The sequence below is a fragment of the Coregonus clupeaformis genome, chromosome 5 (assembly GCF_020615455.1).
Source record: "Coregonus clupeaformis isolate EN_2021a chromosome 5, ASM2061545v1, whole genome shotgun sequence".
In the NCBI taxonomy this organism is placed as follows: Eukaryota; Metazoa; Chordata; class Actinopteri; order Salmoniformes; family Salmonidae; genus Coregonus; species Coregonus clupeaformis.
This window is the reverse complement of record NC_059196.1, coordinates 36,101,379-36,117,597: the sequence shown is the minus strand read 5'-3', so window position 1 is coordinate 36,117,597 and position 16,219 is coordinate 36,101,379. Positions and strand designations below refer to the sequence as shown.

At 47.6% G+C, this 16,219-nt stretch overlaps 1 protein-coding gene across 1 annotated transcript in view; it reads left to right on the top strand.

The window, feature by feature from the left end:
• Positions 1-16,219, top strand: part of LOC121566964 (rho GTPase-activating protein 42) — a 240,429-nt gene that overhangs the window by 179,271 nt on the left and 44,939 nt on the right. The window contains exons 5-7 of the mRNA XM_041876916.2: positions 10,305-10,406; positions 11,416-11,526; positions 11,656-11,760. Coding sequence (XP_041732850.2) covers positions 10,305-10,406; positions 11,416-11,526; positions 11,656-11,760 — 318 coding nt within the window. The remainder of the gene's footprint in view (positions 1-10,304; positions 10,407-11,415; positions 11,527-11,655; positions 11,761-16,219) is intronic.

Genomic DNA, 16,219 nt, shown 5'->3' with positions numbered 1-16,219 from the left:
TTACTCTATATATATGTCTGTCTGTCATTCCTAACTGGCTCCAGGCTCTGTCTGTCCGTCTGTCTATGTATCTGTCCATGTCTGTGTCCTCTGCTATCCCTTGCCAGGCTTCAAAGGTTTCCCCTCTCTCTGCAGCAGGGCGCCTGCTCTTTAAATCTCTCTATTATGATTACAATAAAAGCCTGAGGGGGAGGAGAGAGCTTCTCAGCTGGGGACAGACCAGTAAACATCCGGTTGGTTGAAAGCAGCCTCTCTTCTCTTTATGGTAGAGACCCGTTAATACGCGTCCTGCTCTGTCTCTGCCTGCAGTACATTGGACAAACACAGAGCACAGCAGAGGTGGGAGACAGCAGTGTTTAAATGGCTTTAATCAGACGCTTTCTCTCTGCCTTTGACTCTGAGTCATTCTGTGTGTGTGTGTGTGTGTGTTCCTCTGGGCTTCAGCCATGTGTAGAATATCAACCACGGCCAGCACAGACCGTCAGCTCTTCTCTCTTCGTCTTCTCTTCTCTTCTGCACCCCAACTAATATAAACTACTACACAAACCGTAATAAAAACTACTACAGCAACCTTAATAAAAAACTACTACACAAAACCTTTAGGGAAATGTACTTTCTGTCAACATCATATGCCTGTTTATCAATTTATTGATTTATCTGTTTACCTGTTTACCTTCCCTCAGTAGAAGCATGTGGGAGATACACAATATATGTTCCTCATACCCCTGAAACAGACCCATGGGCCCATGCAGGCACACTGGGAAAGATGAGAATTTGTTAACTTGAAATAATGTATTGATTTTAGTAGGGGGGCCGATGGTGATAGTGATCTTACAGGAGGGTAATCCTGTCCCCCTCCTAGTCCTGTGTTATAGGAGGGAACTCAGAGATGCCCAATGCAGCCGCTGGCCTGTAACTGCCATTTTGGAACTCAGAGATGCCCAATGCAGCCGCTGGCCTGTAACTGCCATTTTGGAACTCAGAGATGCCCAATGCAGCCGCTGGCCTGTAACTGCCATTTTGGAACTCAGAGATGCCCAATGCAGCCGCTGGCCTGTAACTGCCATTTTGGAACTCAGAGATGCCCAATGCAGCCGCTGGCCTGTAACTGCCATTTTGGAACTCAGAGATGCCCAATGCAGCCGCTGGCCTGTAACTGCCATTTTGGAACTCAGAGATGCCCAATGCAGCCGCAGGCCTGTAACTGCCATTTTGGAACTCAGAGATGCCCAATGCAGCCGCTGGCCTGTAACTGTCGAGAGCCGATGCTCCTATACCGTTTGCCGGACTTGGGTGGCTGGAGTATTTGAAAATGTTTCGGGCCTTCCTCTGACACCGCCTGATATAGAGGCCCTGGATGGCAGGGAGCTCAGCCCCAGTGATGTACTGGGCTGTCCTGGTATAGAGGTCCTGGACGGCAGGGAGCTCGGCCCCAGTGATGTACTGGGCTGTCCTGGTATAGAGGTCCTGGATGGCAGGGAGCTCGGCCCCAGTGATGTACTGGGCTGTCCTGGTATAGAGGTCCTGGACGGCAGGGAGCTCTGATATAGAGGCCCTGGATGGCAGGGAGCTCTGATATAGAGGCCCTGGATGGCAGGGAGCTCGGCCCCAGTGATGTACTGGGCTGTCCTGGTATAGAGGTCCTGGATGGCAGGGGAGCTCGTGATATAGAGGTCCTGGATGGCAGGGAGCTCTGATATAGAGGCCCTGGATGGCAGGGAGCTCCCCGTGAGTACTGGGCTGTCCTGGTATAGAGGTCCTGGATGGCAGGGAGCTCAGCCCCAGTGATGTACTGGGCTGTCCTGGTATAGAAGTCCTGGATGGCAGGGAGCTCGGCCCCAGTGATGTACTGGGCTGTCCTGGTATAGAGGTCCTGGATGGCAGGGAGCTCAGCCCCAGTGATGTACTGGGCTGTCCTGATATAGAGGCCCTGGATGGCAGGGAGCTTTGCCCCAGTGATGTATTGTTGCCTACCCTCACCACCTGGGGGGCGGCCCGTCAGGAAGTCCAGGATCCAGTTACAGAGGGAGGTGTTCAGTCCCATAGTCCCCAGCTTGGCGATGAGCTTGGAGGGGACTATGGTGTCGAACTCTGAGCTGTAGTCTATGAACAGCATTCTCACATAGTTATTTCCCCTCTTGTCCAGGTAGGAGAGGGCAGTGTGAAGTGCAACTGAGATTGCGTCATCTGTGGATCTGTTGGGGCGGTATGCGAATTGGAGTGGGTCTAGGGTGTCTGGGATGATGGAGTTGATGTGTGTCATGACCAGCCTTTAAAAACACTTCATAATAACATATGTGAGTGCTACAGGGCAATAGTCATTTAGGCATGTTACCTTGGAGCTCTTGGGAACAGGGACTATGGTGGTCAGCTTGAAACATGTTGGGATAACAGACTGGGTCAAGGATAGGTTGTAAATGTCAGTGAAGACACTTGCCAGCTGGTCTGAGCTTTCAGAACGCACCCTGGTATTCTGTCTGGCCCGGCGGCATTGCTTTCAGAACGCACCCTGGTATTCTGTCTGGCCCGGCGGCATTGCTTTCAGAACGCACCCTGGTATTCTGTCTGGCCCGGCGGCATTGCTTTCAGAACGCACCCTGGTATTCTGTCTGGCCCGGCGGCATTGCGGAGACACTTGCCACCTGGTCTGCGCATGCTTTCAGAACGCACCCTGGGATTCTGTCTGGCCCGGCGGCATTGCTTTCAGAACGCACCCTGGGATTCTGTCTGGCCCGGCGGCATTGCGGGTGTTAACCTGTTCGGCCACGGAGAGCGAGATCACACAGTCATCTGGAAGAACAGGGGCTTAAAAGGCATTTAGCTCTTTTGGGAGTTTCTCGCGGCTGGGTTTCCCTTTGTAATCCATTATCGTCTGCAAGCCCTAAGAAACAACACTATGAAACAAGGATGAATGACATAAAGAATGATTGTAAAAAGCTTTGGAGCACCCTAAATGACATTTCTGGAAAAAAGGCTAACTCAGCTCCATCATTCATTGAATCAGATGGCTCATTCATCACAAAACCAACAGACATTGCCAACTGCTTTAATAATTTTTAAATACAAATACAAATACGACGAGCTTCAGAGCCAGTGCGATAGGATTCCACCTTGCTTATTGTCCGTTTGATATCTCATCGGAGGTCATAGTGGGCCATGTTAGCAGTAGCTCTAACTCAAAACTAATTTTATTTGTGACATGCTTCGTAAATAACAGGTGTAGACTAACAGTGAAATGTTCCCAACAATGAAGAGAGAAAAATTATAGAAAAATTATAACACAAGGAATAAATAATACACAATGAGTAACGATAACCTGGCTATATACGCGGGGTACCAGTACCGAGTCGATGTGCAGGGGTACGAAGTAATAACCTGGCTATATACGCGGGGTACCAGTACCGAGTCGATGTGCAGGGGTACGAGGTAATAACCTGGCTATATACGCGGGGTACCAGTACCGAGACGATGTGCAGGGGTACGAGGTAATAACCTGGCTATATACGCAGGGTACCAGTACCGAGTCAATGTGCAGGGGTACGAGGTAATAACCTGGCTATATACGCGGGGTACCAGTACCGAGTCGATGTGCAGGGGTACGAGGTAATAACCTGGCTATATACGCGGGGTACCAGTACCGAGTCGATGTGCAGGGGTACGAGGTAATTGAGGTAGATACATTATATGTGCAAAAGTATGTGGACACCCCTTCAAATTAGTGGATTTGGCTATTTCAGCAACTGCTTTATATCAGAGTTGTGCCTGTTGTTCACACGATTATCTGCCCTCTCATTGGCTAGAATGGTCCCACCTGATCTCTCCTCCTCCCACCTGCCTTCCATCTTTGAGGACATGTAAACTCAGCAAAAAAAAAAAAGTCCTCTCACTGTCAACAGTCAGTATTTGGTGTGGCCACCAGCTGCATTAAGCACTGCAGTGCATCTCCTCCTCATGGACTGCACCAGATTTGCCAGTTCTTGCTGTGAGATGTTACCCCACTCTTCCACCAAGGCACCTGCAAGTTCCCGGACATTTCTGTGGGGAATGGCCCTAGCCCTCTCCCTCCGATCCAACAGGTCCCAGATGTGCTCAATGTGATTGATATCCGGGCTCTTCGCTGGCCATGGCAGAACACTGACATTCCTGTCTTGCAGGAAATCACGCACAGAACGAGCAGTATGGCTGGTGGCATTGTCATGCTGGAGGGTCAGGATGAGCCTGCAGGAAGGGTACCACATGAGGGAGGAGGATGTCTTCCCTGTAACACACAGCGTTGAGATCGCCTTCAATGACAACAAGCTCAGTCCAATGATGCTGTGACATACCGCCCCAGACCATGACGGAACCTCCACCTCCAAATCGATCCCGCTCCAGAGTATAGGCCTCGGTGTAACGCTCATTCCTTCGACGATAAACGTGAATCCGACCATCACCCCTGGTGAGACAAAACCGCGACTTGTCAGTGAAGAGCACCTTTTGCCTGTCCTGTCTGGTCCAGCGACGGTGGGTTTGTGCCCATAGGCGACATTCTTGCCGGTGATGTCTGGTGAGGACCTGCCTTACAACAGGCCTACAAGCCCTCAGTCCAGCCTCTCTCAGCCTATTGCGGACAGTCTGAGCACTGATGGAGGGATTGTGCGTTCCTGGTGTAACTCGGGCAGTTGTTGTTGCCATCCTGTACCTGTCCCGCAGGTGTGATGTTCGGATGTACCGATCCTGTGCAGGTGTTGTTACACGTGGTCTGCCACTGCAAGGACGATCGGCTGTCCTGTCTCCCTGTAGCGCTGTCTTAGGCGTCTCACAGTACGGACATTACAATTTATTGCCCTGGCCACATCTGCAGTCCTCATGCCTCCTTGCAGCATGCCTAAGGCACGTTCACGCAGATGAGCAGGGACCCTGGGCATCTTTCTTTTGGTGTTTTTCAGAGTCAGTAGAAAGGCCTCTTTAGTGTCCTAAGTTTTCATAACTGTGACCTTAATTGCCTACCGTCTGTAAGCTGTTAGTGTCTTAATGACCGTTCCACAGGTGCATGTTCATTAATTGTTTATGGTTCATTGAACAAGCATGGGAAACAGTGTTTGAACCCTTTTCAACCCTTTTCAATGAAGATCTGTGAAGATGTGGTGTGGGTGAACGGATGATCTCCGCATGAGTATTTTCCACCGTGAAGCATGGAGGAGGAGGTGTGATGTTGTTTGGGTGCTTTGCTGGTGACACTGTCAGTGATTTATTTAGAATTCAAGGCACACTTAACCAGCATGGCTACCACATCATTCTGCAACGATACGCCATCCCATCTGGTTTGGGCTTAGTTGGACTATCATTTGTTTTTCAACAGGACAATGACCCAACACACCTCCAGGCTGTGTAAGGGCTATTTTACCAAGAAGGAGAGTGATGGAGTGCTGCATCAGATGACCTGGCCTCCACAATCACCCGACCTCAACCCAATTGAGATTGTTTGGGATGAGTTGGACCGCAGAGTGAAGGAAAAGCAGCCAACAAGTGCTCAGCATAAGTGGGAACTCCTTCAAGACTGTTGGAAAAGCATTCCTCATGAAGTTGGTTGAGAGAATGCCAAGATTGTGCAAAGCTGTCATCAAGGCAAACTGTGGCTACTTGAAGAATCTGAAATCTGAAATATGTTTTGATTTGTTTAACACTTTTTTGGTTACTACATGATTCAATTTCATAGTTTCGATGTCTTCACTATTATTCCACAATGTAAAAAATAGTACAAATAAAGAAAAACCCTTGAATGAGTAGGTGTGTCCAAACCTTTGACTGGTACTGTATATTGTGTTGATTACTAAGGTTACTGTCCTATCTACAAAAAAAGAAAAAAACTTAAATACAAGTTATTTTGTCCTTTGTCCTCATTTAATTGAAATACTGTAGAAATCCATTAATTCCTATGAAGGACTGCTCCCACTGGGGAGTGGCAATATGGCCGCCTGGTGGCTTCAAAGCCTCTCAATGGCCAATACATAGCATCAGCAATCCAGGGTTTATATACATCATTGGATGTAACCCTATCCCAAATATGAACCCTTACCATAACCATTTGGAATGAATGCCTAAACTAAACATAAACATGTGATGTTTCCCCCCCCCCCCACCCCCTGGACAAACGTTGAATACTGAAGTCAAACCGTGTTAAACCGTGAGATCTTCTTGGGCTGACAACCAGACAGGAACAGATAATAACGGTGTGTGTCTGTGTGTCTGTGTGTCTGTGTGTCTGTGTGTCTGTGTGTCTGTGTGTCTGTGTGTCTGTCTTACAGTATATGCTTTAGAAGATAACTTTACAATACTGCACTGACAGCACTACGGAAATCACCATACCATAGTATGATAGTTCTGTCATTACAGTATTGTAAAGTGATGAAGCCTGGACATGGACATGGTAGTTAACGTAACTGATTTTCTTATTCTCATAAAGTCTCAAGTGCTCTTGGCATCATGCATATGGAGGGAGGATACAGCTTATTGTTATAGAGTCTCAGGGTCTCATATGGAGGGAGGATACAGCTTATTGTTATAGAGTCTCAAGGTCTCATATGGAGGGAGGATACAGCTTATTGTTATAGAGTCTCAGGGTCTCATATGGAGGGAGGATACAGCTTATTGTTATAGAGTCTCAAGGTCTCATATGGAGGGAGGATACAGCTTATTGTTATAGAGTCTCGGGGTCTCATATGGAGGGAGGATACAGCTTATTGTTATAGTCTCAGGGTCTCATATGGAGGGAGGATACAGCTTATTGTTATAGAGTCTCAGGGTCTCATATGGAGGGAGGATACAGCTTATTGTTATAGAGTCTCAGGGTCTCATATGGAGGGAGGATACAGCTTATTGTTATAGAGTCTCAAGGTCTCATATGGAGGGAGGATACAGCTTATTGTTATAGTCTCAGGGTCTCATATGGAGGGAGGATACAGCTTATTGTTATAGAGTCTCAGGGTCTCATATGGAGGGATGATACCGCTTATTGTTATAGAGTCTCAAGGTCTCATATGGAGGGAGGATACAGCTTATTGTTATAGTCTCAGGGTCTCATATGGAGGGAGGATACAGCTTATTGTTATAGAGTCTCAGGGTCTCATATGGAGGGAGGATACAGCTTATTGTTATAGTCTCAGGGTCTCATATGGAGGGAGGATACAGCTTATTGTTATAGAGTCTCAGGGTCTCATATGGAGGGAGGATACAGCTTATTGTTATAGAGTCTCAGGGTCTCATATGGAGGGAGGATACAGCTTATTGTTATAGAGTCTCAGGGTCTCATATGGAGGGAGGATACAGCTTATTGTTATAGAGTCTCAGGGTCTCATATGGAGGGAGGATACAGCTTATTGTTATAGAGTCTCAGGGTCTCATATGGAGGGAGGATACAGCTTATTGTTATAGAGTCTCAGGGTCTCATATGGAGGGAGGATACAGCTTATTGTTATAGAGTCTCAGGGTCTCATATGGAGGGAGGATACAGCTTATTGTTATAGAGTCTCAGGGTCTCATATGGAGGGAGGATACAGCTTATTGTTATAGTCTCAGGGTCTCATATGGAGGGAGGATACAGCTTATTGTTATAGAGTCTCAGGGTCTCATATGGAGGGAGGATACAGCTTATTGTTATAGAGTCTCAGGGTCTCATATGGAGGGAGGATACAGCTTATTGTTATAGAGTCTCAGGGTCTCATATGGAGGGAGGATACAGCTTATTGTTATAAAGTCTCAGGGTCTCATATGGAGGGAGGATACAGCTTATTGTTATAGAGTCTCAGGGTCTCATATGGAGGGAGGATACAGCTTATTGTTATAGAGTCTCGGGGTCTCATATGGAGGGAGGATACAGCTTATTGTTATAGAGTCTCAGGGTCTCATATGGAGGGAGGATACAGCTTATTGTTATAGAGTCTCAGGGTCTCATATGGAGGGAGGATACAGCTTATTGTTATAGAGTCTCAAGGTCTCATATGGAGGGGAGGATACAGCTTATTGTTATAGAGTCTCAGGGTCTCATATGGAGGGAGGATACAGCTTATTGTTATAGAGTCTCAAGGTCTCATATGGAGGGAGGATACAGCTTATTGTTATAGTCTCAGGGTCTCATATGGAGGGAGGATACAGCTTATTGTTATAGAGTCTCAGGGTCTCATATGGAGGGAGGATACAGCTTATTGTTATAGTCTCAGGGTCTCATATGGAGGGAGGATACAGCTTATTGTTATAGAGTCTCAGGGTCTCATATGGAGGGAGGATACAGCTTATTGTTATAGAGTCTCAGGGTCTCATATGGAGGGAGGATACAGCTTATTGTTATAGAGTCTCAGGGTCTCATATGGAGGGAGGATACAGCTTATTGTTATAGCGTCTCAGGGTCTCATATGGAGGGAGGATACAGCTTATTGTTATAGAGTCTCAAGGTCTCATATGGAGGGAGGATACAGCTTATTGTTATAGAGTCTCGGGGTCTCATATGGAGGGAGGATACAGCTTATTGTTATAGTCTCAGGGTCTCATATGGAGGGAGGATACAGCTTATTGTTATAGAGTCTCAGGGTCTCATATGGAGGGAGGATACAGCTTATTGTTATAGAGTCTCAGGGTCTCATATGGAGGGAGGATACAGCTTATTGTTATAGAGTCTCAGGGTCTCATATGGAGGGAGGATACAGCTTATTGTTATAGAGTCTCAGGGTCTCATATGGAGGGAGGATACAGCTTATTGTTATAGAGTCTCAGGGTCTCATATGGAGGGAGGATACAGCTTATTGTTATAGAGTCTCAAGGTCTCATATGGAGGGAGGATACAGCTTATTGTTATAAAGTCTTAGGGTCTCATATGGAGGGAGGATACAGCTTATTGTTATAGAGTCTCAGGGTCTCATATGGAGGGAGGATACAGCTTATTGTTATAGAGTCTCAGGGTCTCATATGGAGGGAGGATACAGCTTATTGTTATAGAGTCTCAGGGTCTCATATGGAGGGAGGATACAGCTTATTGTTATAGAGTCTCAGGGTCTCATATGGAGGGAGGATACAGCTTATTGTTATAGAGTCTCAGGGTCTCATATGGAGGGAGGACCCAGCTTATTGTTATAGTCTCAGGGTCTCATATGGAGGGAGACTACACCATATTGTCTCATTAGTTATGTGAAGGGACAATAACAGAATATGCTGCTGGAGGTTTACTGTCGATTTCTTCATTAGTCTTCTAAATCACAGTACTTTAACCATATATTAAACAATAAGGCATTTTTACAGGAAACAAGATTGGTTGTCTTTAATGTTCTCAGAGTCGAGCTGCGTGTAGTTATAAATACCTTTATGAAAACTGAAATGGAAACAGAATCAACGTCTCTCAGTTCCATGTGAGATCCATCCTACTGTTCAGTGTCAAAGTACTTCGATAGTTTCCACAATGTAAAAAATTGTACAAATAAAGAAAAACCCTTGAATGAGTAGGTGTGTCCAAACTTTTGACTCGTAGTGTATATATACTTTTTTTTACTCAAACAGGGTCTCAATTTACAGTTGAGAGTTAGAATAGTAGAATTCACCAGGTGCAAAATCGATATTTGGTTGTGCATCAGCAGTTTTTCTGTTGTTATGTCAGTAACTGACAGTCACTCAATTAGTCATGTCAGCTAACATTATGTTTTGGGTAAGTTAGTCTAGCGGCCAGCTATCTAAACTAATCTAATCATGGTTGAATTACCAACTGGGGGGCCCCATTGATTTTGTTAGTCACTCTCACTCAGATATCATATTAAAAACTGCAAACATAGGGCCTGCTAGGGCCTGCTCTGACCACCTAGGGCCTGCTCTGACCACCTAGGGCCTGCTCTGACCACCTAGGGCCTGCTCTGACCACCTAGGGCCTGCTCTGACCACCTAGGGCCTGCTCTGACCACCTAGGGCCTGCTCTGACCACGTGTAGATAAAGCAAAGCAGTGCGGTAAAAACAACAACACAGAGTTACATATGGGGTAAAACAAAACAAAGTCAAAAATACAACAGAAATATATATACAGTGTGTGCAAATGTAGCAAGTTATGGAGGTAAGGCAATAAATAGGCCATAGTGCAAAATAGTTACAATTTCGTATTAACACCGGAATGATAGACTGATACCAGTCATTTCCTTTCGAATCAGTGAATGGAAGTAAACAAGGTCTTTGAGAGGAAGGAGAGATAAGACATAGCTACTGTAATATTTGTCAAGAGACTGCCTGTTATATCACGTTACACCGTGTGTTGAAGACTTTCCATGCCGTTTGGCGTTTTTGTCTTTTTCAGGAAGGGAAGAAGAAGTTTGACAAGGAGACAGAGAAATACTACACCGTTCTAGAGAAGCACCTGGCCTTGTCCTCCAGGAAGAAAGAGACATTCTTACAAGAGGTAAATCCCCGAGTTCCTAACTATGAGCCCACTTGATACTTTTCCATTTTATATCTGCTTCAAGCAACTGGACCTTTGTGATTAGTGATGAATGTCCCAAATGGTACCTTATTCCTATGGGCCCTAGTTAAATGTAGTGCAATGGAGCTTTTCTAAGACCAACTGCACTCTGTCAGTGACAGCTCTGTTGTTTATCCTGCTGGTTGCACCGTACCTTCACGGTCAAACACACGGAAGAGTACTCTCGAAACCGGATGGTGTAACCATTAACGCTTTCTCAAATAGTCTCCACAGTATACACACACACACACACACACACACACACACACACACACACACACACACACAGACACACAGACACACACACACACACACACACACAGACAGACAGACAGACACACACACACACACACACACACACACACACACACACACACACACACACACACACAGACACACACACACACACACACACACACACACAGACACACAGACACACACACACACACACACACACACACACACACAGACAGACACACAGCACACACACACACACACACACACACACACACACAGAGAGACAGACAGACACACAGACACAGACACACACACACACACACACACACACACACACACACACACACACACACACACACAGAGAGACAGACAGACACACAGACACACACACACACACACACACACACACACACACACACACACACACACACACACACACACAGAGAGACAGACAGACACACAGACACACACACACACACACACACACACACACACACACACACACACAGAGAGACAGACAGACACACACACACACACACACACACACACACACACACACACACACACACACACACACACACACACACACAGACACACACACACACACAGCACACACACACACACACACACACACACACACACACACACACACACTACCTTTCCCTTTTTCCTAAAGTTCAGGCCTTGTTTAACTGCCCTATTTCACCTCCAGGCAGACACACAGATTGACAAAGAGAGACAGGTCTTCTATGATGCCTCCCTGGAGTACGTTTTCAAGATCCAGGAGGTCCAAGAAAAGAAGAAGTTTGAATTTGTGGAACCGGTGAGTACCGTTTCAGTATTCAGCTCGGAGCGAAGTGTTCCATTTGGTAGTCAAGGCAACCCCGCTAAATGTTAAAGTTTATACAGCTTACATTAGTTTGGATGTAATGTTGTTGTCTCTCCCTCTCAGCTGCTGGCCTTCCTGCAGGGTCTGTTCACGTTCTACCATGAAGGATACGAGCTCGCTCACGAGTTTGAGCCTTACAAACAACAGCTCCAGTTCAACCTGCAGAACGTAAGTAGCCTGGTCCCAGATCAGACCTGTTTATCCTGGTCCCAGATCAGACCTGTTTATCCTGGTCCCAGATCAGACCTGTTTATCCTGGTCCCAGATCAGACCTGTTTATCCTGGTCCCAGATCAGACCTGTTTATCCTGGTCCCAGATCAGACCTGTTTATCCTGGTCCCAGATCAGACCTGTTTATCCTGGTCCCAGATCAGACCTGTTTATCCTGGTCCCAGATCAGACCTGTAATCTTTACTAAGTAGCCTGGTCCCAGATCAGACCTGTTTATCCTGGTCCCAGATCAGACCTGTAGTCTTTACTAAGTAGCCTGGTCCCAGATCAGACCTGTTTATCCTGGTCCCAGATCAGACCTGTAGTCTTTACTAAGTAGCCTGGTCCCAGATCAGACCTGTGTATCCTGGTCCCAGATCAGACCTGTGTATCCTGGTCCCAGATCAGACCTGTGTATCCTGGTCCCAGATCAGACCTGTAGTCTTTACTAAGTAGCCTGGTCCCAGATCAGACCTGTGTATCCTGGTCCCAGATCAGACCTGCGTTAACTAACCCTTCTAACTGTCCACCAACTCCTCTAACTACTGTCAAATCAAATCACATTTTATTTGTCACATGCGCCGAATACAACAGGTGTAGACCTTACCGTGAAATGCTCACTTACAAGCCCTTAACCAACAATGCAGTTCAAGACATATATTTACTGAATAAAAAAAATAAAAGTAACACAATAAAATAACAATAACAAGGCTATATTTAGTGGGTATCATTACCGAGTCAATGTGCGGGGGTACAGGTTAGTCGAGGTAATTTGTACATGTAGGTAGGGGTAAAGTGACTATGCATAGATAATAAACAGCTAGTAGCAGCAGTGTAAAAACAAAGGGGAGGGGGGGGTCCTGGATGGCAGGAAGCTTGGCCCCAGTGATGTACTGGGCCGTACGCACCACCCTCTGACACCGCCTGGTATAGAGGTCCTGGATGGCAGGAAGCTTGGCCCCAGTGATGTACTGGGCCGTACGCACCACCCTCTGACACCGCCTGGTATAGAGGTCCTGGATGGCAGGAAGCTTGGCCCCAGTGATGTACTGGGCCGTACGCACCACCCTCTGACACCGCCTGGTATAGAGGTCCTGGATGGCAGGAAGCTTGGCCCCAGTGATGTACTGGGCCGTACGCACCACCCTCTGACACCGCCTGGTATAGAGGTCCTGGATGGCAGGAAGCTTGGCCCCAGTGATGTACTGGGCCGTACGCACCACCCTCTGTAGCGCCTTACGGTCAGAGGCCAAGCAGTTGCCATACCAGGCGGTGATGCAACCTGTCGAGGATGCTCTCGATGGTGCAGCTGTTGAACTTTATGAGGATCTGGGAACCCATGCCAATTCTTTTCAGTCTCCTGAGGGGGGAAAGGCGTTGTCGTGCACTCTTCACGACTGTCTTGGTGTGTTTGGACCATGATAGTTTGTTGGAGAAGTGGACATCAAGGAAATTGAAGCTCTCAACCTGCTCCACTACAGCCCCGTCGATGAGAATGGGGGCATGTTCGGCCCTCCTTTTCCTGTAGTCCACGATCATCTCCTTTGTCTTGATCACGTTGAGGGAGAAGTTGTTGTCCTGGCACCACACGACCAGGTCTCTGACCTCCTCCCTATAGGCTGTCTCATCGTTGTCAGTGATCAGGCCTACCACTGTTGTGTCATCGGCAAACTTAATGATGGTGTTGGAGTCGTGCCTGGCCATGCAGTCATGGGTGAACAGGGAGTACAGGAGGGGACTGAGCACGCACCCCTGAGGGGCCCCCGTGTTGAGGATCAGCGTGGCATATGTGTTGTTGCCTACCCTTACCACCTGGGGGCGGCCCGTCAGGAAGTCCAGGATCCAGTTGCGGAGGGAGGTGTTTAGTCCCAGGGTCCTTAGCTTAGTGGTGAGCTTTGTGGGCACTATGGTGTTGAACGCTGAGCTGTAGTTTATGTATGGCAACGATAGTTAAGTGAGTTGGCTAAAGTTTGAACCCAGAGCAGTACTCTACCTCCAGCTTCAGTCTGCAGAGCGTTCATATTCATATCATGCTGTAACTCTTAACACCTGAGGGGTAGTGTAGCCCACTCAAGCCCACTAAATCACAAAAGCTCACAGCAAAATTAAAATGTATGGTGTACTTAACTCCAGAATATATTGACTGGAGAAAATATTGATATGTCTCTTTGGGTGCTGTAGCCCAGGAGTTTCATTCAGGTTGAAACCACAGCAGACTGGTCGTTGTTCAGGTTGAAACCACAGCAGACTGGTCGTTGTTCAGGTTGAAACCACAGCAGACTGGTCGTTGTTCTCCTGGCCTTCTCTTCCATTACTGTGACCTCTCTTGGCCTTCTCTTCCATTACTGTGACCTCTCCTGGCCTTCTCTTCCATTACTGTGACCTCTCCTGGCCTTCTCTTCCGTTACTGTGACCTCTCCTGGCCTTCTCTTCCGTTACTGTGACCTCTCCTGGACTTCTCTTCCATTACTGTGACCTCTCCTGGCCTTCTCTTCCATTACTGTGACCTCTCCTGGCCTTCTCTTCCGTTACTGTGACCTCTCATGGACTTCTCTTCCATTACTGTGACCTCTCCTGGACTTCTCTTCCATTACTCTGACCTCTCCTGGCCTTCTCTTCCATTACTGTGACCTCTCTTGGCCTTCTCTTCCGTTACTGTGACCTCTCCTGGCCTTCTCTTCCATTACTGTGACCTCTCCTGGCCTTCTCTTCCATTACTGTGACCTCTCCTGGCCTTCTCTTCCATTACTGTGACCTCTCCTGGACTTTTCCATTACTGTGACCTCTCCTGGCCTTCTCTTCCATTACTGTGACCTCTCTTGGCCTTCGCTTCCATTACTGTGACCTCTCCTGGCCTTCTCTTCCGTTACTATGACCTCTCCTGGCCTTCTCTTCCGTTACTGTGACCTCTCCTGGCCTTCTCTTCCATTACTGTGACCTCTCCTGGACTTCTCTTCCATTACTGTGACCTCTCCTGGCCTTCTCTTCCGTTACTGTGACCTCTCCTGGACTTCTCTTCCATTACTCTGACCTCTCCTGTCCTTCTCTTCCGTTACTGTGACCTCTCCTGTCATTCTTTTCCATTAATGTGACCTCTCCTGGCCTTCTCTTCCATTACTGTGACCTCTCCTGGACTTCTCTTCCATTACTGTGACCTTTCCTGGCCTTCTCTTCCATTACTGTGACCTCTCCTGGCCTTCTCTTCCATTACTGTGACCTCTCCTGGCCTTCTCTTCCATTACTGTGACCTCTCCTGGCCTTCTCTTCCGTTACTGTGACCTCTCCTGGCCTTTTCTTCCGTTACTGTGACCTCTCCTGGCCTTCTCTTTCGTTACTGTGACCTCTCCTGGCATTCTCTTCCGTTACTGTGACCTCTCCTGGCCTTCTCTCCCATTACTGTGACCTCTCCTGGACTTCTCTTCCGTTACTGTGACCTCTCCTGGACTTCTCTTCCGTTACTGCGACCTCTCTTGGCCTTCTCTTCCATTACTGTGACCTCTCCTGGCCTTCTCTTCCATTACTGTGACCTCTCCTGGCCTTCTCTTCCATTACTGTGACCTCTCCTGGCCTTCTCTTACATTACTGTGATCTCTCCTGGCCTTCTCTTCTGTTACTGTAACCTCTCCTGGCCTTCTCTTCCATTACTGTGACCTCTCCTGGCCTTCTCTTCTGTTACTGTGATCTCTCCTGGACTTCTCTTCCATTACTTTGACCTCTCCTGGACGTCTCTTCCATTACTGTGACCTCTCCTGGACATCTCTTCCGTTACTGTGACCTCTCTTGTCCTTCTCTTCCATTACTGTGATCTCTCCTGGCCTTCTCTTCCGTTACTGTGACCTCTCCTGGCCTTCTCTTCCGTTACTGTGAACTCTCCTGGCCTTCTATTCCATTACTGTGACCTCTCCTGGCCTTCTCTTCCATTACTGTGACCTCTCCTGGCCTTCTCTTCCGTTACTGTGACCTCTCCTGGACTTCTCTCCCATTACTCTGACCTCTCCTGGCCTTCTCTTCCATTACTGTGACCTCTCCTGGCCTTCTCTTCCATTACTGTGACCTCTCCTGGCCTTCTCTTCCATTACTGTGACCTCTCCTGGCCTTCTCTTCCATTACTGTGACCTCTCCTTGCCTTCTCTTCCATTTTTCAAATTTTGCCACTTCAAGTCTCTGGCCCCCAATTTCTCTCTGACCCAGATGTCAGCTCCACTGGCCTGAGTACCCTCTCCCTGCCCCCAACAGACACACAGGGTGCTGAGTGCATTAACAAGGCTCTGCTGCCCCCCCAGGGAGCCTACTCTGTAACCCTCACTCCCTGGGTTAGCAGACACAATTACACACATACACACACACATACACACATACACACACACAAACAGGGTACTACCAGGGCTCAGCTTGCCCCCGGAGTGCCCACTCAGTA